The sequence below is a fragment of the Fundulus heteroclitus genome, chromosome 10 (genome assembly GCF_011125445.2).
Source record: "Fundulus heteroclitus isolate FHET01 chromosome 10, MU-UCD_Fhet_4.1, whole genome shotgun sequence".
NCBI classification, from domain to species: domain Eukaryota; kingdom Metazoa; phylum Chordata; class Actinopteri; order Cyprinodontiformes; family Fundulidae; genus Fundulus; species Fundulus heteroclitus.
The window spans coordinates 13,755,510-13,781,879 of record NC_046370.1 but is presented as its reverse complement, the minus strand read 5'-3'; the positions used below and the strand labels follow the sequence as shown (position 1 = coordinate 13,781,879).

General features: G+C 42.0%; 1 protein-coding gene across 4 annotated transcripts in view; it reads right to left on the bottom strand.

Moving 5' to 3' along the window:
• LOC105926445 (KAT8 regulatory NSL complex subunit 1) overlaps nucleotides 1-26,370 on the bottom strand; it is a 60,559-nt gene continuing 34,189 nt past the window's right edge. For 3 of the 4 annotated variants that reach the window (XM_021316560.2, XM_012862774.3, XM_012862777.3), the window contains 13 exons: nucleotides 18,396-18,537; nucleotides 16,280-16,363; nucleotides 12,237-12,346; nucleotides 11,312-11,447; nucleotides 9,331-9,496; nucleotides 8,776-8,931; nucleotides 6,305-6,529; nucleotides 6,070-6,224; nucleotides 3,760-3,884; nucleotides 3,613-3,670; nucleotides 1,962-2,074; nucleotides 1,631-1,883; nucleotides 1-223 (listed from right to left, as the gene is read on the bottom strand). In XM_021316560.2, the coding sequence (XP_021172235.2) occupies nucleotides 20-223; nucleotides 1,631-1,883; nucleotides 1,962-2,074; nucleotides 3,613-3,670; nucleotides 3,760-3,884; nucleotides 6,070-6,224; nucleotides 6,305-6,529; nucleotides 8,776-8,931; nucleotides 9,331-9,496; nucleotides 11,312-11,447; nucleotides 12,237-12,346; nucleotides 16,280-16,363; nucleotides 18,396-18,537 (1,927 nt within the window). In that variant the 3' untranslated portion in view covers nucleotides 1-19. The remainder of the gene's footprint in view (nucleotides 224-1,630; nucleotides 1,884-1,961; nucleotides 2,075-3,612; nucleotides 3,671-3,759; nucleotides 3,885-6,069; nucleotides 6,225-6,304; nucleotides 6,530-8,775; nucleotides 8,932-9,330; nucleotides 9,497-11,311; nucleotides 11,448-12,236; nucleotides 12,347-16,279; nucleotides 16,364-18,395; nucleotides 18,538-26,370) is intronic. The other variant, XM_012862778.3, reaches the window with a different exon arrangement.

The following is a 26,370-nucleotide window of genomic DNA, read 5'->3' as shown; positions in this document are numbered from 1 at the left end:
GCCTCCGCCCGCCTGCCGCTCATCGGTGGGAGGAGGCCCTGAGCTTGGGGCCACCGTCATCGTCGCAAGGCAGCTCTGCGTCGTCCGAGTCCAGACGGCCGTAGCCGGACGCTCGGCACCCTGAGATGCTGCGGACCCGGGGCCTGATGAGTTGGTCTGTTTCGGGCTCTGGAGCCGGGTCTTCAGGCAGGGGGAAGCTGCGGCGCTCCCACGGCGCCACGGTCTGAAAGCAGGACAGAAATCAACAATTACACCAGAACTCTTTGCTCTGGGATCTGTTCTTAATACTCAAATCCGTCTCTTTAGTGGAGTTGATAAAACTTCGTAGCCTCGTGAGACCATCCTGATCTCTCGAGCTTTCAAGGTTTCACTCGCAGATCAGTCTGGCTACTTTCCGTTAAAGAAAATTTGGAGCCGTTCACCAAACGAACGTCCAATCAGCGTTGGCTTTGAGGCGGGTTGAGGTGTGACGCAACGGGAAGCGCGTCAGTTCAGTCTAAAGAACATGGCGGCTTCAGCCGATGAAACTAGCGTTAGCGTGGCTATCGAGCAAGTGTTATCGGAATTACAGAGTATTTCTTTGCTGAGCTAACGAGCCTTTACCTGCAGCAGCAAGAGTAGCTTGGCTTGTGGTTGTGTTTTCGTCGTCGCTCTGTTACGAGCGACGACGAATCTGATTGGTTCATTTGGCCCGTCTATCACCAACATAGGCCAATCAGCTAACCAGTATTTTCGCCCCTTCCCAAAATTACTTCAACGGAAGGTTTCCAGATGGATATGCGGAGCAAATCTATCTGGCGGAGTCAGGTTAAAAACTTCGAGCACTCGAGAGTAAACGCTAAAATTACTTTCCCACACAACTCATTCGGAAACATTTGAAAGGTGTATTTGATCATGTAAATAAATTCCAACCAGGCCTTCTCATCGTTTCTGTCATTTTAAAAACACTTTTCTGACCCATTAAAATATCTTTATGCCTTTATCTGCACTACCATATATGGAGAGCTCCTGCAATTTTTGGCTATGTAACAATTAGTGAATCAGACGCGTTCTTTAGGTGTCAGTAATATGTTTAAAGTGGGTTTACCTCCACATGGAAGGGAAGAGAGTTGCAGCAATGAGATAATCTAATTTTATCACTTGTGTTAGAGTTTATATAATCGTACCGTTTTACCAGAAACTTTCAGGAATCTCACCATAGCATTAAGTTCTGGTCAATCAGTTTAATACTTTTAACACTTTGCACTTTATGTTCAACAAGTATCGATCTCTTGAATAATATTCTGATTCATAAAAACATTAAAAGTTCTTGTTTTAAATAGCCCTTGTTTACAAACATCTTTATCTAGAGGCCATTTTTGTTGCTTGTGGTTAATGCAGAGAAAAGTCTAAATCAAATCGCAATATTGGTTTAAATTTATCATTTCTGCTCCGAGTTGAGACGCAGCGGCTCTTTTAGCACCTAATCTGCACAGCAATGAAACAGATTCATTTGTTATTTTTCAAAATCGTTCAGGCCTAGTTTGAACTAAAATCTGCTGACATCAGCAGTATTACAGGGTTAATGTTCATGTACAGGCTCCTTCTCCACAGGATGGCGGGGAAGCTTTTTTTTTTTTTCTCTACACACCCGCTCCTCAAAGGTGAAGTCGGGCGTGGAGCAGCGTGTGTCCTCATTGGACAGCAGCCTGTGGGAGTCCCGGGAACAGGGTGTCTGGGGGTTGGATGACGCGTCGGGGCTGGGGGGGCTCATGGGCGACGGCACGTGGCTGTAGTCGTGCAGCGAGGGGCAATGGCCGGGGTCTGGCGACGCGGGCTGAGGCGTGGGTGGGTTGGTGCCACACAGCAGAGGCGTGGTCCGCCCATCCACAGATTTGTACGATCTGAGGGACATAAACGTGTTGGAGTCACTTGAATCAGAAGAGAGGAAGCTTCGGTAACGCGGTGGAGTCACGACCCACCTGCTGCCCCTCCTCTTAGCAGGAGCCAGAGCCATCCAGGTCCACCGGGACCGCTCCTGGTCCTCGTAGGGCTGATGGAGCTGGATGAAGGCTGCTTCTGAGAGGTCCTCCACCTGCAGGTGTACACATTTTTATATGATTTCTAAAGCATATTATTGATAATCACTTCAATGTGTTCTTAAGAGGCTACATTTTCATCGTTTATTTTATTAGCCGTTATATTTTTTCCTGCATGTATTATTTTATAACATTGGTTTCACTTCCTAAACACAATATAATCTGATTTTGGTCTGTAAACAACCTAAATCGTGTTTTATTACCAGAGAACCTGTGAGAAATGAAAGACGACAAGCAAAATATTCCCATTATGCTAACATAAACTTTCAATTTTAATCCGTCTATATAGTAGTTCAAGAGTAGTGCCGTATAATTAACGTTGGCTGTACCACAGGAACAACAGTTAACAGATTAAAATCTGATCCTTCAATTGTGGTTCCTTCAATATGTGTGATAAATAAGCCAGGACTTCATGTGGCAGCACGTTATTAAAAACATTTTTCACCTGAAACTTCACAGTAAAACTGCTGCTTTGTGTTCCTCAAAGCAGAACAGGGAAGTAAAAACTGCCCTAAGATTCATTTAATTTGAGTTAATTAAAATCTGAATGACATAAGAGGTTTGGCCTTCGTAGGAAACCTGTGCATCCAATTTATTAGCCTTATTTTGATAAGATTAAACATCTAGAATATAGACATGTAGAACCAGAGAAAGAGCAAAGCTTCATGGACTCGTCTCTATGAGGCAGAAACAGGATTTCTTTACTTTTACAACTCTAAATAAGAAGGTCGACATCATTTGGTTTTGAATTTACTTCAAAATGTTTTAATTAACCGATTCAGGAAATGCCTCTTCACCACGAAATGCCCATTGCACTTTAAAAACATGCTAATATAATTGTGTTCATCCTCTTTTGGCTACATTCAATGAAACAAAAATTTATGATGTTGCCTTTAAGAATGAAGAACCGAAGGTGAAGGTGTGACAATGCAGAGCGAAGACATGTAATTAAATTTAAATCATTTCCTCTTTTTTGCTGCAGCATTTATAAAGAAACTAAACATAAATGAGCAGCAAAAACAGTGAATTCCAAATACCTAAAGATCCATTTCTAATTAAGTATATCTGTAGTGAAAACTGTCCAGCCCTTTCCTGATAAACATCCATTTATAGTGAGCGGGTTGATCCATTTCAGAATTTTCCAAATTGAAACATTAGTAAACTTTGCTGGAATTAGATCCGTCTCTAGGTGAGCTTCTTATCGTTTTTCTCAGTTCATTTAAGTCAGTTTTTAATATATGAAAAATGCTCGAAATGTTTAATTTTAACATTTATAACTTCTAGATTATTTAGGAACATTTAAATCCTTGAAGAAAAGGTTATTAAGTAATTTCCCTCTGGGATTATTAAAGTAGGTCTGATTCAAATTATTTTGTAACGCATCCCCATCAGTTAAGTATTCCACCACCAGGTGTCGCTGTTCTCTCATTTAGAAATATCCAGATTAAACTAAAGACTCTCCCACCACCTTTGATTGGACTTTATACGCTTGGATCTGAACAAATGAGCATTAAACCCAAGCAGGAGCACCTACCTCTCGTTCGTTCTCCTCTGCCGATATCGGCTGAGAGAAAATGTCCACCGATCGCCAACTAGCAGAACAACGAGACGCGTTAGGAGTAGAAACCCGGCAGTTCAGAAGGATGAGCAGAGCCTAAAGGTGACGGCCGGAGCCGTTTACCTCGGAGTGAGGATCTCTTTGTACTGCAGCTTCTCCACTCGGGTGGTGGCCGCCACAGACATGGGAATCACGATGTTGTTGATGTCGAAAGAGCTCTCCCCTCGCCTCCTCTTGATTGGCTGCTGCTGGAGGACAGGAAAACGTCAGCGAATGGAGCGGGGTTGATCAAAACAAAGTGAATGTTTTCGACAGAGGAAACCCTCAGAGTCGCTCTGATCGGAAGTTGTGACAGAGCATTGATTATGTTTACGCCAAATCTTTTATAGGGATGTGTGAAAAAGTCTGAAATGACTCTCGTTTGTGTTGAAGCCTTAAAAAGGTGTGATGAAAATAAAATGTCTGCTGAGGTTAAACTAGAAACAGCTGGACTCCAGAAAGCAAAATCAACTGGAAGTTTTTCATTTGCACCTTCACCGAAGAAGAAAAAAAAAAAAAAGAAAGTAAAACCACAAATGGTTTCAGTTTGAGTCTCAGCGGAGCTCATTTCAGCCGAAACCTTCAGGTGGCCTGTATCTGTTCCTAGACGATCTGTATTCGGTTTGAAAGATTTACAGTAAAGCTGCGCCCATCTAGGCTGACGCTCTTAAAGACGGATGAACTACTGGGTGAAAACTACAATTAAAACCAAACAGAGTAATCTGCCGTTCTGCAACATCCAGAAACAGACTTTTTATACCGTTTGCTGTGGAACAGAAGAGAAAGTAGATCAAGATCCTTCAAACAAGGACATCAAAACAGGCGAGCTGCGCTCTGTTGACAAAAACGGGCGTAAACAGTATACGTCTGGCCGATTCTGAAACTATAACCGGGTTTGAGGGCCAAAACATTTACAAAAACACACGTCTGGTTCAGAAGACTAAAGTTCGGTGAGTTCTCTGTTAAAGTTTTGTCTTGTGTGCAAGTTGAAACCACCACACTTGTAGTCAACTACAGGCAAGGTCAACGTCTAGTTTATAAAGCTAGAAATGTGTTGCCCAGGTACCAAAGTTTGTTTTTTCCTGTTTGTTGTGTCTTTTCCTACCAGGATTTTCTTTAGCTTTAAGGCTAAACCTATTTTCATGTTACGCCTCTCCTTTAGGCAGCTCTACCATCTGGCCCATTTATTTGTGACATACTAAGCAGTCCTACTCTCTGGTTCTTCAGCGGGAAAATGATCCAAAACTAAAGAAAATAAACCTTCTTCTATTAGCATGCCAGACAACAGATCTAAACCCTACAGGAAACCGCTGAAGATCAGAGATCTAGAAAGATGATGAAAAGAGGGATGGTCAAGAGATCCGTTTCTCTCTATGCCCCAACAAGTTAAAACGTTAGAGAAAATTAAGTGTCCTTTTAGCAAAAAGGGGTAGTAGTGACAGCATGGGTGCAAATTATTCCCGCTGTAATCATGTAAAAAATTCACATACATGGAATATGATTGGCCACTAAATTAGTTTACTTTGCTACATTTTTCAGTGCTGCTGCAATAGTAGATTGATTTATTTTAAAGCCTTTTATACATCTTTAGAGGTGCCGACTAGTGCTGTATTTTTCAGACTATAAGCCGCAGTTAAAAATCCTTCAATTTTATCAAAATTGATAGTGCGTCTTGTAAAATGCACTCAAAAAAGTCTAAGTGTTTAAGTATGACTTTGGTAAGGAACAAAGCCGCTCCGCTCAATGGATATTCGGACCATTACGGTCACTACCTTATCAGCCCTGTAACAGGACCCCTGAGCTGTCTATAAGACTGCCTGACTGGAATGTCTAAAGTAGAAGTGCATTCATCTAAGGCAGCACTAGCCTTCCCTTTTGACCTGCAGCTAAATCACAGAAACAAGTGGGACGCCCGGCTACTGGCATGCACAGACAGAAAGAAATGGAAAGGTGGGATCTGCACACGTCTGAATCAGGGGAGAGCAGCCGGTCTATAATTTACCTCCTCAAACACTTTTCCCAAACAAAAACTCATTTTAGAGACTTAAATAGCTGCATCAAACATATCATTTCAGCAGGCCCATAATAGGAGCTCAGTCCTAAAATCTAAACACGCTTCCTGATCAGCCATTAATGTGCATATAGTTCACAACCCACTAAAAAAGAAATCCTGTTCAACTCAACACTAATCACAATTGGCATTTTGTTAACCCCCATTATTAAAATATGCTTTTTTTCTTGTTTAATCGGCTTATTAGATCTTTGTAAATTGTAACTAGTGCCTCCGTTTTATTGCTCTGGGAATCGTTAGGGAACCTCAGAACCGAACAACAATCAGCAGTTCCTCAGTTTAAGTCCCAGTGAGCTGTGGTCCGCGGTGTCCGCTGCCGTTACCGGAGTGCTGGGGACGCTCTGGCTGCCGGGGCCTAGCTGCGTGGACGTGTCCGACGACGTGGACAGCTGGCGCGAGAGCGGGCTGTGAAGCGACGAGTGCATGTTGGCCAGTGCTGTGCAGGGGCTGCTGGTGTCCAAGAACAGTTTCGGGGAAGCTGCGGGGCACAAAAAGACGCATAGATGTCGACGTGTTTCAACCTCGGATCTGTTTGTCCGTGTTCGAGCAGGAACTCACTGTCAGCCCTGTCCAGCGAGTGCTCTCTTAATCTCTTGCGGCTGTAGTTCTTGTCGTAGGGCCCGAACGGAGATGAGAGGGTGTGGAGCCGCTCGGTTTTGCACCCGCCCTGGTTGTCCAGTCTGGGCATGCTCAGTACGGCACAGCTACTGCTGCTGCTGTTGCTGCCCATGCTGCCGTCGGCTGTCCTCTGCTTGTCTATACGATTCTTATAGTGGCTCAGTCCTGCAACACAAACCACAACGGGTTATTTCTTAGACGACATGCAAACAAAGTAACTACAGAAGCCCCTTTAACGCCATCTATTACTGTAACGATCTTCTGCTCTGCTTCCTTTGGAGAACAGTTATCAGAAATGTGGGCTGATTTATGAAGCAACCGGTTCTGAGTAAGAGCAACACGTGCCGACTTGTATTGGCTCGTTTTTTCGTAGAAAGCAGACTTCCGGCAGAGGAAAAGGTTACAGTGGAGTTGCCTTCAAATGCTTCCTACAGCCAATCCATTTCAAAATTAAATTCTTTTACAAAACCTGTTCTCCAAGCTCCTTACCTTCTACAGTGTCGACAGAGAGTTTTGCTGCTCTGTATAAAGGCTAAACCAAACAGCTCCAAACTACAATGATCAACAACTAGTCGAACACGTTGGCCTGAATGCTGAAATTTTCCCATTAACTTAGTGATGCATAAAAACCTATATTTACTTCAAAGATTGTATATCTGTTATATTTTTCACCTACGGAGGTCGCCATTTCTTCACCTGTGCAATGCATGCTGGGTTAATGACGTGGTTGGGTCCTACTGGACTGGAACCTAGAGTAGTTTTTTATTGTATTGAGTCGGCAGTCATTTCACAACAGAAACGGTGAAGGTGAGTCTTTATCGCTTCTCTCATGAATAAAGAGAAAAGCTTAATGGGAAAAAATGCTGGAAGAAACAACATCCGAAGTTCTGACATTTGTGCTCTCAACACTTCTTTCCAGATGACCGAGTCATTTGTATGAATAAAATTGGTATCCATGAAGCGGCTAAACCCCACTGCCTTGCGAACATATAACGGCTGGAAAACCATCAGAAACAGAAAACACTGGAAACCCTTTTAAATAACGAAGCTACTGCCGCTGGTACCGAATGTGAAATCATGGACCTGACAACGGACCGAAGACCGGACTGATCAGATCCTAAGCAAATGTTGTTGGACCCAACACCACAACGAATAATAAAAATAATAATAAGAAGAAGAAGAATAATCATCATCATTATTACATTATCAATTTCAACACCCTCCAACTCAAACTGAGAAGGTTTAATGTTACTTGTTGCTGTTTTGGCTGGACGGAGCGAGCGCTAAAGGACCTAGTATACGTCATCATCCAAAATGCATTGCGGCGTAAACATGGCGACGTCCATGTGACATTTATCTAAAATGTATAAAATTATAACATCTTACAGTATTTTTACTGTATTATTTTTACATCTAAGACAGCTATTTCTCATATAAAGTCTATTGTTACAACTAAACATGGATCCATTTAACTGGTTATCCAATACGAGAGCCAACTCGGAGCAAAGCAAGTATCCATGCCATTAGATGCCCTAACAGCGTCTTAATTTAATAACCATTAAAAAAAAGACAAGAAACAAGATCGGTCGATCATTTACCTACCCATTCTCTGCCAGGTTGGATCAAAATAAACAGCAGATAGATAATAAAAAATAGCTGTTTTTATTCTGATGCTGATACAGATTTTTATTCATGTTTAAGTCTTAAATTAGATCCAAAAGGACACTAGCTTGGGAGTTTTAAACATTATACTGATTGGTTGTGATACACCTAATTTATGTTGAAGGTTTGGGTTTTATTTATTAAAAACAAGCTTCTCAACAACCAAGCTTGTCGTTAGTCTCCTAAATGCTGCAGCCAGGGTCTGATCTAGCGCTCCAGTCCAGAAAAATGCTCGTGTTATGGTAGGAAGATAATATATATATTCACAATTAAGAACATCTAGCCACATTTTAGCATCAGTATCAGAGCTCCCGAATAAACCACATTATTCTATTGATCGCAAGACATTGAAAGAGGAGTTTATTTAGCCTGTAGCTTTATGTGTTGAATCACATATTGATAGAAACAAATCATTACCTGCAGGAACACCTGCTGGGACAAATTATCTACTGCTGTCAAGAAAAACAAATACCGTGACATTTAAAGCATCATCTGAGTGAGCTAGTAACGACAATAGGTAGCTTATGATTGTACTGCGCTTTAAAGCACCGCGTTTTTTAAGGGAATATAGTGGGTATGGCATCGATTCTAATGAGCCTTGAGTTAGGAGCTGGTATCAGGAAATGTCCAGTCATAAATAACTTTGATCTGCATCAGGGACAAAAGATTGTAATCCAAATCAAACTGAAGCGGAAACCCTCCCCCCCTCAGAGAAACATTTAAAGCTTCCCCGACACGGCCGTACTCACTGACTGCCATGAGGGAGTTGGTGAACTTGTGCTTTTCTTTGGACGAGGACAGCTTGTGTTTAAGCGAGAGCTTCTTCAGAGGTTTGCTCCTGTCCAGCGACTTGGACTGCCACTGGCTCTTCATCACCTGCTGCAGACGCAGGCCCACAGAGACATCTGAGGAAGAGCGGATGGAAGGGAGGTCAAAACTGGAAGGACTTTACTTTATCGGCATGATTCCACAGATTTATCGTCCACATTGACAAAAGTAAATAAACAGCACATAGGAGTCAAATGTCTACACCAGATATGCCAGTTCATGGTCTCAAAATATCACAAAAAACTAATTATTCAAAAGTCAAGCCCATGATTCGCTTCCGTTATTCAAAATAAACACAAACAAATGCAGTAACCACTTGAAAAAAACAAACAAAACAAAAACGATTACACATTACATGACAGAAAGAAAAGAAAGCTGAAAATATCTAAGAATTTCCTGCCTCTTTACAGCCACTCCTTGTTTGCCTTCCTCTCTAAAGTAGGAAATGCTTGCGTAAACTCTAGCCCGGCACTGACCGTCAGGGAAGGAGAGGATGGGGTGGACGCCAAGATCCAGCCTTGACAGGCGCTCCAGGGTGGGCAGCTCGTACTGGGGTTCCTCTCTGGGGGTGGGCCAGCCACCACACATCACACAGCTGGGGTTCACCCTGCAGCTACACTGCACACAGCCGCTTCTCGGGGCCTGTCAGGGGACCATGCAGGGGCTCGTTAAAGGCCGGTCTGTTTAGACTCACAATTCAGCTGCTACACTGACAAAAAACATTAAATATACACAAAAAGCTTAAATGCAGTCAACGTAGCCGGTTTGTCCGTTTTTTTGTCCAAACAACGTAGGAAGCTGATTTTGAGCTCCGGGGGTTTCTGCAAGTTTCTCTAAATTAAAAAGCAACAATCTTCTTTTAAGCTGTAAAACCAACATTTTATGAAATTGACCTAAAAACACATAAGTTACCAAACACATCAGCCAATATAAATGTCCAGGTAAGTTGGTGTTACTCTGCTCAGACAACTTATTTCAAAACCTCCTCATGCAGTTTCTGTAAATTCCAGTAAGTTCAATTTAAGTCCATTTTAAAAACTATTGCAATTAAAATTTAGAACCCGCCTTGAATTATTAATTACAGCTCCAATTTCACTGGCATGATAGCATACACAGGATGAACATCACCATCAACTCGAAGTTTTACCGCTTACTTTAATGCGTTCTTAGAGTAAACAATAAGCTTGGTCACAGTTATGGATGACAGGTTACAGCCAGGTTACAGTCATTGGTACAAATAAATTTCCCCAGAATGAAGAAGGTGGAAGAAGACATCCCCACAAAAACATATTTTTGTGTCCTAAACACACTATTTTAAACTTTCGACCATCATTGCTTCTCTGGTTCATGAGATTTGTGTTTATGTTGCAGCAGAAAAACACAATCCTCTGCTACGACCGAATAAACAAATGTCACTGATTAAAATAAATAACAAAACCAGGCAACAAGCCGATAAACTCATGGGTGCATTTCAGAAAAAGACAAAATTTAGACTAAATTACTTATTTTTAAAACCAGGCATAGCGTTTTTCCTTGGTGGCTGAAAAGCTCAATTTTAGTCTCAGCAGACCAGAGCATCTTCCTTCGTGCATTATTGAAGTCACCCACATGACTTTTGGGAAACTGAAAGCGATTCTCTCTCGGCTAGTTAAAAAAAAGAAAAAGAAAAAAGAAAAAAAAAATCCCACATGGATTTTTTTTATTAACCAACCCTGACTTGCACTTCTTAACTTTGGCCCTGACTTGTTTGGAGAGCTTCATGGTGGTGCTGCCGCCTCTGAGGCCTTGCAGCAAAGGTCTGTTTGCACTGACTGCTGACGCGGCCATTAGGTTACACACAGGTGGTATGCATTTCACCAATGGTGTGACTTTTAGCGAGGCAAATAGTTGCAATAGAACGTTTAAGAAGCTTCATAGTAAAGTGGGTGGATACATATGGGCCAGTTTTCCATCCCATTATATATGATTAAAACATTTAAATTATAGGAATAAAGAAAAAAAACAAGTTTTAAGCAAAGGGCTTGAATACTTTTTGCAAGACGATGCAAAATTCTCATCGAGACTTTTTAACGGAGGTTCACAATCAGCTCGTGTTTCCATTTCCCTCAATTAAAAGCTCTGAGAGCGATTAGCCTCTTTTGTTGCTCGACTCACAATGCAGTCTGTTTTCCACAAACAAGCCGGCCATTTCTTGTTTACTCAGTTATTCGGTTACAGGCCAGAAGGCACTCAAAGTGCAGTGTAAAAACACAAGACGCTGCGGGAACAATAGTCCATTCATGGATGCTGAATGAGCATACAAATACCAGATAAAAAAAAAAAAAAAAACGGATTCTCTGAGCTTTCAAAGTAAAAGTGTCGACTGATAAATTGATGGCTCAAGAATTTGCCGCATTAAGGCTCAGCAGCAACAAGAACAATGGATAAAACCAGGCTGGGACGGATAGCCTGGCTCACCTTGCCGTTGAGGTTCGTCACCGTGTTCGGCTGAATGAGCCGCCGCCGCCGACAGCCCACGAGTGGCCGCGTGCGCGCAGCCACACACGTGCTGTCATAGGCCGGCTGGAGCTTGCCGTCTCCACCGTCCGCCATCCTGCCACAATGAGAGGAGATCAGAAATGCTTTTACCATGGCTGTGTTAAACATGAAGCTGCCGAAAAAAAAAGAACACGTCTGGGCTGTTAACGGATACCGAGCTCCGGTTTTTCTTTTCATTCCTTCAGGACCGAGACGAGCAAGGCAAACAAGGTGCTGCCGATTCTTTAATTGAGTTCTAATCCAGGCAAAACCAAAAACAATGCTGTTAGCTGATGCCCGTTAAAGGCCAAAACCGGTGGGAGTGTCTACTGTTGATGCATTTAATCAATGGATAAAAAAAATAATAATCTAATTTTAGTGTTTTACCTTCCAATCCCTCATCAGAGGCAGTTAAAATTGCCCAATTCCAATCTTACACCAATTGATTTGGCTTATTGTTGGCATTATGGGTAGCGTTTGCAGTCACTCCCTCATGATTGAATGTGACACACTGAAGTCAAAAGCAGTTACGGTGAAACCTCAAAGCAGATTTTTCAAAGTAGCATTTTAAATGCCTCGGTTCCACCTAGAGTTATAATGATCAAACATTGAGCCTGAGGGCCCCCCCCCTTTAATCAGCTCATATAAATGAAATCAGTCATTTTCATTGTAATCAAGTGCAGCGCTGCTCTTCAGTCATGACGAGCCAAAAATGTCGCCTGTAAAAACAGGTTCTCAAGACTTTTCCTGTTGATGAATGGATTCAGAGTCTAATCACTGCAGATAATTACACATCCGTTACGGCGAGACGTCCGGCCCCTCCGCTTCCCAGAAACCCCAACATGAAGGTAATGGTTGGCCGTACCTGCTGAGGACGCCGTTCACTGGCTGCCCGTTCTGACCTTTCCATTGGCCCTGCTCGGCGCTGGTAAGGTGGGCGGGGCTCGTGTTTTCCAGCCGTTCGGCACCAACATCCTGCGTCGACAGATAAGACAGAAACCAGTTGAGACTACACCTCATGGCGTTAACTGGAACAGCCTGGCCGGGATATTTAAGGAGGCGGCAGAACAGACGAAGCAAGCCATCCTGAATTATTCAGACGGATCTGTTAAAAAGGGCTGGAATCTCCCAAAGCTATAAAAATCTGCTCCCCATTCTCTACAAAACACGCTTTTAGGGGTATTTTAAAAACGAGAAAGAAGGACTTGATAAGGACACAAAAGCAAACATTTTCAGCTTAAAATGTGAGACTGCACTAAGAATAAAGAAACAAAACAATCTTCCTCTTTAAACCAGCATGATGGGAAGACACACATGGCTTCTGGGCAACATTCTTTCAAAAAGGTTTTTAATCAAGCTAAAAAGAAACTAATTTTGTGACACATTTACAAAAATGACGTGTAGGAAAGTTGAACGAGCCTATTACCGTTTTTTTTTTAGTTTATTGTAAGCCAAGGAAAAAAAAAAAAGATATTTTGGATGCATTCCAGAGCTTTTCAGAGCCTTTATTATTTATTTGTATGGTAAATATTTGGCTGTAATATATGGCACACTCTAGTTAAGCTGCTTAGGTTAAATTGGTTTACAACACGTTTCCATTCTGATCTTTTAGTTCCATGAAATACAGACGGAGGAAAGATACAATTAAATTAATGTATTAACACCAAGCAATATAAAAAGAGCCTGGGCAAGTTTATTTATAACGCATCTTTCAGTAATAAGACGATTCAAAGAGCTAAATTAAAGCAGAAACGGATTTTAAGAGAAGGTGCTGGTTATTTGTGAAAATACAGGCGGCTCTTCTGAAGATCCACTTTCTGTTTTCATCAAAAAGATAGCAGCCAGACTTCAAAGGTTTATTTGACTGCACCTTATGCTTCATGAGTCATTTGGCCTGCGGCTCTCAGTGGAACCACGGGGCCACTAAAAAAACCTGAGGTTCAGGAGAATCTCAAATAAAAATATCTAAGTTCATTTCTTTCACTTTTGTTGGCATTGAGATATTTTAAGTATTTGTTTTTGTTATTTTTTTTATAATCACGATTTACACTAAATGAGAACATTACATACAACCGATAAAAACACTACTACTAACAACAACAACAAGCTTTTCCAGTCAGACTCTCCTGCACACACCAACTAAAGGCACCAACACCTGCTTTAATGACCACGGTATCACTGCGCTGACTGACCAGCAGGGCCAGAATTAAACCCACAGAGAATCTAGTTTTGTCAAGAGGAAGATGGGAGACACTAGAGGCAGAAAATGGAGATGAGCTTAAGGCGGCTACTAAAGCAACCGGGGCTTCCTGAACACCTCAGCAGAACCTCCAGGCTGCGCTGCACTGATGCAGTAGTTTATGCAAAATAACCCACAACCACATACTGGGCAGTGCCTGGACAAACGTCTCAGGAAGCCGACATCTCTGTATTAAAGATCCTCTTAACTTAGTCTTGGGTAATACTTTTTTTTGGTTTTTACTAGTTAAAAGGCCATGATAATCCAAATAAAGAAAAAACAAAAACACTTGAATTATACCAATTGCATTGAATCAATTTAGCTAACAAATACAGAGTTTCCTGGGACTCAGACTACCGAAGGCCTATTGTCCCTGTATGTGTTGAGTTTGATCTTTAAAAATAAGGGTTTCACTTTAGTAAAATACTTTGCAGCTTTATATTATACGTCGAATATTTATCACTTTGGATATTGTATTTTCCTATTAAAACAACATGTCAGCCAAATAATTTCAGTTTATCCATGGAAAAATTTGGTTTTATTTTAAAACTCAGAAAAACCTACAGTACTTTAGTAATCTCTGGTTGTTTTAAATGTGTTGTAACCACTGAGTATATAATACACTGGAGTGCTGATTTTGCCGAAAAACTGAAGTCACTGGCCGCCATCTTGCTACTCCCTACTCTCACAGAATCCCATAGGATTTGGTTGCAATAACAAGCAGTTTTCTGACTGTCTGAAAATATTTCACAGGTAATTCTACAGTCAGTGGATGTACTAACACTATCAACTACTAGGAAATTAGGTGCTGAAATATTTTACATGTTATTCATATTAAATATACATATATGTATATATAAATATTTGTGCATGTCTATATGTATATATATGTATACATATTTGTAAACATATGTTTTTGTATATTGCTATTTATATATTTATAAATTTATGTATTTTTAAATGAATAAAATGCAATATATTTCAGCACATGACTTTCTCAGTACTTGATAGTTTTAGAACATAAAAGTATATGGCATTTGACATTTTAAAAGTTTTAAGCCTCCCCTGAACATGAAAAAAAAATCCTCATTATTCCATGCTGTAGCGCACATATTCCCTAGTTACTGGAGGAAAATAGGGAGTACCAATATGGCGGCTGGTGGCTTCAAAGCGACTCGTTCTAACAGCGGGCGATTAGCGCTCCAGTGTATTATATAGCTCAGTGGTTTTAACTTATAATGGGTCATGTGACCCATTCAGTGACAGATCTGACCCTCTCGTGTTACATAGGCTAGTTTTTGTGAAGGGCAGCCCAAATGCTGTATGTTTACCTGAAAAATCATTTAGTATCTCTCAAATTAATACTAATACTTGTGCAATCAAGCCACGAGGAATAAAATCAGAGTAAAGTTTAAAGCTACTGAAATGGGAGAGCTTTACAGGCCCACAGGGGACTGCCTCTTTATAAACACTCTCCTCCCCCTCTGCGGAGCGGAGGATCCGACTGGAGTCCGGCGAACCGCCACATATACAGGCTGCATCGAAGCCAAGGCTGCAGCCCATCATCTGCGTAATCGGATGCTGGAGTAAAGAATCCGTCTATACCGAAACCAGCCTTGTGATTTTTCTCAGCTGTGCGGGAGAACAGCAGCCCTGGGAGTGAGCCTCTGCATGCTGCAGCCCCCGCAGCGCTGAGCTTCCTACAGCCTGAGAGCCGCATGGAGGAGTGGGAGCCGCCTCCTCACAGCCCCCGCTTCGAACTAGCTAACCTGCTCGCTGTAGCTGCTCAGATAACCAGCTTTACTCTGGAGTAATTGACTGCAACTGGACGCCCCGCTGTCACAACCAGAGACAACGGCAGAGAAATAAACAGGGAAAGCTTAGAATGCTTTATTTAATGTGTTTTCAAAGCTTGACAGAGCTAACACACTAGCTTCTGCTAGCATTCTGGAAACCAGGCTTTGCTGTTGTTTGAGTGTGTTTTTACGGCTATAACAAACTTTACTTTCATAGGGGTTTTATACACCGATGGGATATTAATGTTTGTGTTGTCCGGCCGGCTCATTACGATGAAATAAAACTGAAAAGTACTTTAAATTGACGCCGAATGTCCGCTAGCATTAGCGCTATTAGCTTCCTGGGTAAAATTAGTGCTACCACTGAGTCAACGCAACTACGGTTCGTTTTAAGCGTAACGCTTGTTTTCGTTTCACTCCGCCATCGTTCGTTAGTGCTACGAGCATTAGTACATCATTAATAGGGAAGATGAATGTTGTTTTGTATAACTTAAGGGTTTTGTATAACTAGGGTTAACCCATTAAGCTTCCCGGAGGAATAACTGCGGCAATAAAATCAAACGTCCTAAAGGCATAGATTTTTACTGAGGGAATCATTCTTTAAAATTTAATTTTATCAAATAATGTTTTGTTTAACTCAGGATTTGCATTGTATATGGGTTGAAACACCAAATTAGTTAAGCTATTTTAACCTCATTCTTTAAGATGAACTTTGGCATCTTAGACTTATTCATTTGACATTAAATAACTTCAAACAGTGGGTAATGGCACAACATTAAGTTTTAAGTGAGTCCCTTCTTCAAACAAGTCATGAACCCCAGTAGTGAGTAACCTAAAAATGTCGGCAGAAAGAAAACAAAACATCTTAGCTACCTGAGCATTTAAAGCCTCCGTCTTCACCTCCGTCCCGCCTGTGAGCACAGTGCAGGGGGCGAGCCCTCCTAACTCTACAGAACCCTGTGAATCAAAGAGAGGAGCGTTAAACCACAACCACAAAGATAAAGGATAGCGACGGTGATATAGTTACATTTCGCTATCAAAATATCAGTATATGCCCAAACTTTCCCCTCCCTAAGTCATTAAAATGCTTCAAACTGTGTCAGGTGAGAGCATAATGTACAGTGAGAGTCCAAACAACAACTGTTCTCCACATGTTAGACTTAGAAACGTCATTATTTGGGTCAGGTGTGTGTGTGTGTGCGGCTGCAAAGAGGAGAAGTGAGTGCTGCTGCTGCAGGAAGAAGAGCGACAGTTTGTGAATGGGCAGCCCAACAGGCTTATATTACAGCGGGAGAAACCTTGAACATTGTATTTGCTAGGAATGATTTTCAAAGTGTCATGGACGGACTCTTCCTCCAGGAAACGCCCAACCTGACACAGATGATGGTGCCTAAAGGTGAGCTAAAAGCCACCCAGCGAGGGTTAGTAACATCTTAAACCCCCCATGCAGGCGGTTTGGCCCCTCCAAGCTCGGCTCTTGCCCGCTCGGTTTAGCTTTGACTAGCCTAGAAATAGCTGGAAGAGGGAAAGCCGCCTGGCGGGAACACGTTAATAGCACGAAAGATTTTTAAACGCAGTGAAATTATCTTTATAGGTTGGATTTAACGTATTGGCGCCAAGTTATCTTTGTCAAAAGTAGCCCACGGGTGGCTTCTGGCTTTTGGTGTAAAATGAGAGAGAGCCTCAGTAAATCCACAGATCTGATACAGCATGTCTGGGTATAAAAAGCTGAAGTGCCTTTCCTCTTTTTCCTTCAGGCCTGGTTGATGGTTTGAAATTAGTAAAATTATATTTCGGTTTGACCCTCTCCGTTCATGGAGGACCTTAATATTAATGTTGTGGCTCTTCAATTTTTCTGGATATCCTCTGAGGAAAACCCTCTAATTTCTCCGCGGCCTTGGCCAATCACTGAAAAGCAGTGTGTTCACAAAGAACTCTGCTCGAGTCCACAAGGGTTGACCCTGCCCTTGAGCATGGCAGCAGAAACCCAGACTGGCCCTGGTAAAAAAAAAAAAGCTCCTGAAACACTCAAGCAGGCGAAGCAGGGCGGTGCGCGGCCAAACTGAGCCGGTGGAACTGGGGCTTTACAGACAAGCAAGTAATGGCTAAAATAAATGCTTTTGTTTTTTTGCAACTGAATTATCACAATATTTAACAATATCACCACTGTATGATCTATCAGCCCTATAATATAGGGGTCCAGTGGTTGTAATATTAATAAAACAGTATCTCAATATAAAGACCAAATTATCAGATTGTTAATTTGCAATGTGTTGCATTTGTAGTTATATATGATTTCTAAAAACAGCAGCCTCCATGTTCATTCCCTAAAAAAAAAAAAAAAAAAAAAAAACAGACCTGCCCTCATTCAGGTTTCCAAAAGGCTATAAAAAGCCAACATTTCAAAATTATGCATGTTCCAAATGAAAGTTCAAAGCTCAAAAAGATAAAGCAGAGCGACTTTGCTGCACTCATTTAGCCTTCCTGTTCTTTCCCTCGGTCTCACAGTGTGTGTTTCCTTCTTACTGCTCTATGCTTGCACCGACTTCATTATTTAACAACACGTTATACCTCACTGATACTGAAAACAGCTAATATTAACTTGTCTTCCCTCGGTATTAATTTACACATCAAAGAATGTTGCTGGTAATTTAAGATGATCATTCCTAGCATGATGCAATTACTAAGCAAGAAACAAAGGTTTGGAGTTTGCAGCCACCTCATCACTGGTCACTGCTAATTAAGGATGAAATCTGCCGATTTCTCAATGCATCTCTGTATCAGGGCTGAAATGGTGTCAGACATAAAACACTAGTCTTAAAAACATATATACACAATTACAAACCAGATCGTTCTGGTTTAGTTAAACAGACCAGTGTTAACTATGTAATAAACAAAACAATAGTTTGGAATAATGTGAAAAAACTTGGAAATTCAACGATTATCCAGCAGCCGTGTGCAGAGATGATCAAAACAAAAACAAAAATACCTTGTTGGCACGGATTTGTCTGTAGATGTCCGTCTGCTGTCGGATGCGGTACTCCAGGTCCGAGATGTGGGCCTGGAGCCAGTTCCAGTGGCTGATGATACCGGCTCTCTCTACCGTGTAGCGGCTCTCTGCCCGCTTCCATCTGTAAGGGGGGAAAAAATGTTTATAGCTGAGCCTCAACATGTCTCAAGACGGTATTTAACACACAAACACACAAAATTAAGTTTTTACTGTCATATTTTCAACTGCTGTAAATTCCTTAGTAGGTTCCATAGTGTAGAGGCAAGTAAGGTCATCTTTTTACATGTGAGACGGTACTAATAATAAACACTGATCATTAAAGCATTTCCCCTTTCAGACTGCAGAGGTCAGTGAATCAGCATTACAGATAACACCCACTAATGGCAGCTGCAGGGAGCCGGGTGTTCATTGAAGCCAACAAAACACAAAAAAAAACACCCCCAAACGTCTTTTGCAAATGAAGCGGAAAAACAATACAAGTGTTTTTCTGTGATGCTGCTGTCTCCCGGCGTCAGAGCTAAGAGCTGGGTACTCCATTTTACCAGTATGACACACAGAATGGGCATTTCAAAGGCAGACATGAGAGGAAAATGTCTGCTCCAGCACCGAGAGGCAGCGACCACAAGGGGCGCTGTTCCTACCAAATGTAGGCCACAGCGACTGCAGCTGAACAATGAAAATAATGACTCAGTTAGTAGACAAAGATAGACTTAGCACTCCTGTGCCTTTTTCTCCCTTTACACCCCAATCGCTGTTCTGCAAGTCTTCAAAAAGGACGTGGCTGGCGTCTGCCGAGCGAATGTGGCGGCGAGAGAGCGCGAGGGGCGAATGCAGAGGGGTGGAAAATGGGGACAACGGGGGCTGGGAAGCTCTGGCAGTCTGCAGACGAACAGACGGGCTTTAAAAGCAATCTACAGGCCACAGAGCGCTGGAGGGGGGTGGGGCTGGGTCAGGAAGCAGAGAAGCAGACGCCGGGATAACCAATAATCCTAGCCGGGACCCTGCCTTATTGAGAAGCTGATCAGAGACAGCGGTCCTGCGCCTTCAGAGCAGCCGATCAGTTTCAACAAGGATCACTTGATTCCTCCCGTGTTTTTTTTTTTTTTTTTTAAACGGCAACATTTGCCTCTTTATGCACCGTCAAAGACAAACAGCTAAGAATTCAGCTGCAGTATTTCCTGCTTAGCGCCACTTCCTTTTGCTCTTCTGCACACTGAATCCTGTTCTGCTGAGGTAAACAATCACGCACTCCCTGCGCAGACGACACGGTGACAGATACTGCGACAATCCGGGGCAATGGCACGGTGAATCAGAGGGGTATGCACTGTTCAAAGTGGCTCATTGATATCCATATGTTCAGTGGCGGTTCTAGACCAAGTTTACCAGGGGGGCCAAGGTGGGGCCAGTGTTTTTTCACAGGGGCACACAACAAAAAAGTGAAACAATAAAATGGCAATATTTAACTGTATAATATTAAGTGAATCCACTTGTGGTTTTGGAAGAGCAGGTTTCAGACACCAGATCTAGCAGTTGAAAACCTTGCCCCCCAGCTCAATACGGCTAAAGTTAAACGTGAAACATCTTAATTTCTAAATCCTTCTTAGAGTAAAACTGTATAGGTAAAAAATAAAATTGGTCAAAGTGACCAATCAGTTATGGTTTCTTTGCCATTGCAAATAATTATGAGAAGTTCATTTAATGTTATGTCTTTAGTACAGGGGCCATAACAGGGGCCAGTACCATTTCTACAGGGGCATGGGCCCCTGTTGGCCCCTGCCTAGAACCGCCCCTGCATATGTTGCTAAAGTGTGTTCGGCCTTTTCGATCTGCTGTCGGCCTTCACGGTGCGATTCGGCGAGGGGTTCTGGGCGGACATCAGAAGCAGCGGAGGGGAAAATGAACCGGGCGTACCGTCCCTGAGGGGGAGCTGGAAAACGGTCACAGGAATTCACACGGAAACAGAAGGAGGGGAATTCAAACTTCTGAAGAGAGAACAGCAGCGTTGACCTGCCTAAAAACATAAGGAATCAAAGACACGCCTATGAGAAGTTTATTTCATCCAGCAGATAAATAAAATAGCTTGGCACCGCTGATGAAAAGCTAATTACTCTAAAATACTGCCATCTCCAACACTATGAGCTGAACTGAAGTTTGTTTTTATTTGGCAGCAGAGATGGTCGCCACACGCAGCCATCATAAACTTTATTTAAAGCTAAACGGCTGATTGGGTTTTCCGTATCTGAGCGGACAGTTGCTGTTGTGCGTTACTGCCTGCTTGTGGTTGCCGTTAGCACACTACTGCCTGGTGAGGATGACGTATAAATGGTCCAAGGACGCTGCTCATCCCTCATCTAAAGCGGCTTCTGGAAGGTTAGCGGCTGAATAACCGGGTTGTATTACCGTCAGTGTGCTTGGACTCTGGTCGGTAACTGTTGTGCCGTATAAGTTTTGCATAACATGTGTTGGTGTCGATAAGAGAATACAGCACAACAGGACACCAGCTACGCATTTAGTAGCGTTACATTAAAGAGCACCTAGACCGAGACCAGAGAGCACAAAAATAGACTTTGAAGAAGGCGAGATTAAGCCGAAATCATTGCAGGAATGTAGTCGGTAGCGTTGTTCGGCTAATTTTGTACCGGAGTACTGCTGCATTTAAAACGGTACTATGCTGCGTTTGGATGGGACCGGTACTTGCAGCTCCGTAAGTTGGGGAGCGTGAGAGAGACACTGTTGCCAAAACAGCTAAGTTACTAGATTTAGAAAGATTTCAGACCCCTCTAGTGACTTTTTCAGAAAAGCAACAAGTCTAGTGCCTTTTCTCTGTGCTGTTGGAGACTCCGGCGACAACACGTCTCAGCATCGACCGGTCTGCCGTTTACTGTTTTTAGCGAGCAGTAAGCGCCGCTGCCTGCAGCCCGCCAGCTGAAGGCGCGAAGAGGAGGAGACCCGTTCCAATGTGCAAAGCTGCTGCCGATCCTGCCCTGGTCTACAAAGCGGGATGTTAATATAATACTTTTTTCACTGAACCGTTGTTGCACGAAAATAAAATCTCTGCTTGAAGAGAGAAGCCTGTGTTTAAAATGCTCGGCGCAGGCTGTGACTGCAGTTTGTTTGAGCTGATCATGTCGGATCTTGATAATCAAAGCTTTCTCCTCAATACAGAAGCATTATTTCTGTCAATATCACAACTTTACTCACATATCATCATCGCTTTATTCTGGCAATATTATGACAATGATCTCCTAATTAAAAATTGTCCAAGTACGGCCCGACCCAAGCACTTTTGACTTCTCTTTTAATTTGAGAAAAGTATCGAAAACTATCAAAATACACGTTGGTACCAGTGCCAAAATGTTGGTATCAAAACAACACTAGTAGTCGTTGCTGCAAACATTTAAAGACCATGGGCCTGTTGCAGCTGATTAGCAAGTTATCCAACTTAGCATAACCTGCATGCAGAGTGATTTGAGGCGTTCAACGCGCTCTGCATTTCTTTCTTTCTGCATGTCGTACACAAACGTTCGCCCTGGGAAATATTCCTCCCTCTTGTTATCTCATTCCTTTTATTTGCTCATCCACGGCACATAGGGGCCGCAAAAAGCAGCAACGAAATTTTCATAGTAAACTGTTTAAATGTAGCCCGGAGTTAAACACAGAGTTTAATTTATAAAAACAAAAAGGAGAAACTGGTAACGAGACTTTAAAACATGTCTCAAGACGGTATTTAAGCAAGTAGGTGAAGGCGACTTGCTCAAGAGCAAACGGAGCATCACAATGGGGAAGACGTTGTTGTTGGAGCCAGATAGACTGGTCTAATGACTGCAGGCTCTACTGACGGGGATCTCGCAAGAGCATTTCAGCGTAACGGACAGTTAAGATGAAAGTTGTTAAAATTAGGCTGAAATTACAGTACGACACAGAAGAGCACGACGCGGATGTTAAGAGAGCAACATAAAAAAAGGCCAGTAAATCTCCTGAACCACCTGAACATCAGAAGCTAACGCTAGCTGTTAGCATGACGAACAACCCAGCAATACGCATCGTTCTGCTGCGTGGATCCGTCCAGAGAAGCAGCGAAACGCCACAGCAGTCGCTCTGGTTAACAGAGAATGATCTGAGAAGGAAAAAACATCCAGTGGCTGTTGGGTGGACAAAAAATATTTTTTTTTTAGAGGAAATAAAAAAAGAAAGTGGCAAAGAGGTGGCAAACGGGAAACATCAGTTCAAATACCAAGTAGGGTTGTCACGATACTATCATTTTATTTTCAATACCAAGGAAAACAAAAAAACTTTCTAAGGCACAATGTTAAGGGCAAAAAACACGATTCAATTCAATATGGCAAACTTAACTTAAACTTCCTTTAATAGAGCAAAACCAATTAGTAGGGGACAATTCTGTCTTTGTTTAGAGAAATATTTTAAGTGCTACTTCCTTGTTTGGTAGAACAACAATATATATGTGTTACTATCCTTTATGGAAGTGCTTAGCTTTGATTCAGTCATGCAACTATTTCATGATAATTGCTTATTGTTTGTTTGCAACTTTGTGCTTTCACTTGCCAGTCAATCTGCTGCTGATACAATTAAATGTTACTACTGAGGGACAAATTACCATTCTTATCTCACACCAACCAACCAAACACAGATCTGGCACATACAACACTGTTTTTGTAAGGATCTGGTTTATGCAATTGTATTCAGCAGCAGCCCTGTACAATTCCTGTCTTTCTGGTAATTTTGCACAGCATTTTATAGGCTAGGCTTTTACAGGTTCCTACTTTTCTTCCTGCTGCATTTGTCAGCTTCGTTCTGGCTCCACCATAACTCGTCTTATTAGCCTCCGGCGGCTTTTTCGACCGACAGAATTATGTCATTGGGCTGCCTGTGCCCATGAAGCTAATATTTAAACAGCTAGTGTTAGTTTAAGTCACGGCTGTAGATACAGGAGCTTTTCTGACCTTTTTTTGCATTGCCCTCAAACATCAGTGTCGTAGCGTTACCTTGTGACAACAGCTTAGCATGCTGCATTTTCTTTTTTTCCTTATCCGACTGCCTTTTAGGGGGAAGTTCCTCCGAACAACATGTTTGTCGATAAAGAGGGTCGCGTATGTTTTTTTTTTTCTAGCTTAAACTATCAGCAATGGATCATTGTTGAGATGATCCCTGTTATTGCAGCACTGCGGTCCGAAGAAGTGGGACAACTTGGGCAAGTGTGAATAGGTCAGTTTTTAATCAATTTTGAACAAAAATCTGTAACTTTGCGTAAATAATTTCTTCAGCATTGATTATGTCAATTTTGACAATCCTGATATTAACTCATTACAACAAAAGTATGGGAAGCATCAACTACGAAGATTCTTGTCAAACTTCGACGCTTCGACGTCAGAAGAACAGGAATGTGAGGCTTAAGTTCACACAGGTTTTCCATAAATCAGACAACAGGCTGGAAGAAACATTGCCTGGTATGACTGGTCTCAATTTCAGCGGTAACATTTAGGCAGCACGGTTAGATTTTAACAAGCATGGATCTATATTGCTTTGTTTCAACAGTTAATGCTATAGTTGGTAATAACAAAAAGCGTTTCTGAACAGGATTACTGAGTAAAATGGTCCTTCCATCCTGAAAGTAGTCATTAAAAAATTCAATAAAAGAAAAAAAGAAATCTCTGTGGGAGCTGCAGGCCTGTAAAAACTGACCAATCACTGCCGTTTGGACTGCAGGGCAGGTTTTTGTCATAGTTCTGGTCCTGCTCTCACTCTCCTTTGTCCTTCAAGTTCTGGGGGGGTCTCACCTCATCTATTAGTTGTCCCAAATGACAAACTTTTTGATACACTCACGTAATGCCAGTGTGCGTTCCATGTTAGTTTCCGCTTGAGAACAGGGCACGCGCACTTGTTTATGTTTATGTATCCAGTTAACTTAGCAGTTAGCTTCGGTGTTAGCCGTTCATTGTGGCTCCGCTGCTCTCATCGTATACTTTGAACATGCCTGAGAGTCACAAGATATGAACCACATACAAGTTTGTGAAAAGAGAAAGACGGCCTCAGTAGAAAGAATTAAGACCAGAGTGGATTTGGGAGATTTTTTTTCACGCGACCCACCTGAGGAGCAGAAGAGCAAGCTAAGTATGCGCATGCGTGGTTATTCAAAAAAAAACTTCAGGAAAAATCGCCGACTCTAGCCTTAAGGCTGACGCCGGTTATGAAATGGTTACTTTTCACATAATGAGTTCAACATGCGACAAACGCCTCCACAGTCACCAGATCACATACCTGTAGAGCACCGTTGAGATGTGATGAAACACGCAGCCTAAATGTGCAGCTGACAAACCTTCACTGATTGGGCGATGCCATCATGTCAATATGGACCAAAATCTGGAGGAATGTTTTGTTGAATCAAGAGGATCAAGGCAGTTCTGAAAAGCAGGGCAGAACCTGCCACTAGCAAATTGCAACCAATAAGGTGGCCAGCGAGTCTATGCCTGTGAATCTACAGAATGAGTTATAGGAAAATAGGGACTTTTTATACTGTGCAGTTTCCCCAGGAGACCCCAGTTCAAACAAAAATTAAAAATCAACAAGAGTAATAATTGTCACCGCCTGTCCTTTTTAAGGCCAGTGTGTGTTAAAAGAGCCTAAACTCTAAGTTTCACTGCACTACATTGTTTCCCCTACTATTATCCTGATGTGGCGCCCCGCCAACAGGCCTAATACAAATATGAGGGTGAGCACATCTGTTTAAATACGACTGATATAAACAATAATGCTAAATATATATTAATATAGCACATTCTCAGCAAGTAAACGGCTCAGTGGTCGTTTCCGTGTGTCCTACAAAAACACAGTTTGTTCTGATTGCCAAAAGGTTGCCTGCTGGAAACAAAATTCCACCTTCCTGAGTCAATCACTGATAACAGGTGGCTTTTCTCTTGAAAAAACACATTTTTGTTGCTAGACAGACTGCATGAATGGATCATATGAAACGGATTCCAAATGTAATATAATTACCGTGCACTGAATAAAGTTATGCTTAAAATTATTATAAACTCTGGCAGATGTAGAATTAAAGAGCTTTTCATTCAGTAAAGAATTAAAAAAAAAGAAGCCAGGTAGCCTTCAAAATACAACAAATGATTAACAAGGAAAGACAGAAACAAAGAGAAACATGGATAAATAACAGAAAGAGATAAATTAGAAGTTCATACAAAGCTGTATTCTGGGATATTAATAGAAAATGAAGTGGGAGGAAAATCTTTGCAATCAAACGGTGAAAAGTGAATGTTAAAACGTAAAATAGTCTAGTTAGAATTATTATTATTATTTTTAATTGAAGTTTGGTTTTTGCTTTTATGTTTTAACTTTCACAAACCGGATCATACAGCCTTAGGAGGGTAAATTAATCTTGTTTATACAAATTTTTCATAAAGCATATCAATCTAAATCAGCATATTTTAACTGCATATCCTGCCAGCTGATGTCCTCAATTCTTTATAGATAATCTATAAACTCCAATTGAAAAATCTATTTGTCTTTATTGATTTCACAGAAAGACAAAAAATGCAAAGATGCTGACAAATGGCCTTCAGCACAACTGGAGACTTAAAAGACCATCGTCTGTAGAAAACGAAAAGGCTCTGAGGGAACAGAAGGAAAGTGAAAGGAACACAGGAATGAAATCTGAATAACTTATTGGCCATCACACGTCCAATCACCGCAATCATCAGAGGCGTAGAGAAGAATGAGGAAGAGGAGCCATTGCTTCACATCCCCCCACCCTGGGAAGTGTTCCCTCCCCCTGCTACAACACACAAAGCACCAACGGCAGTCGCTACAGCTGCCGTTTCCTGGCTGTCAGCACATTCTGCAGCGTGGCGCTTCTCTGGATGCGGCGCACATGTGCTTTAGCGCCGGGAACCAGAACGCCGTACTGACCCCGAAAAAACGTGGCCCA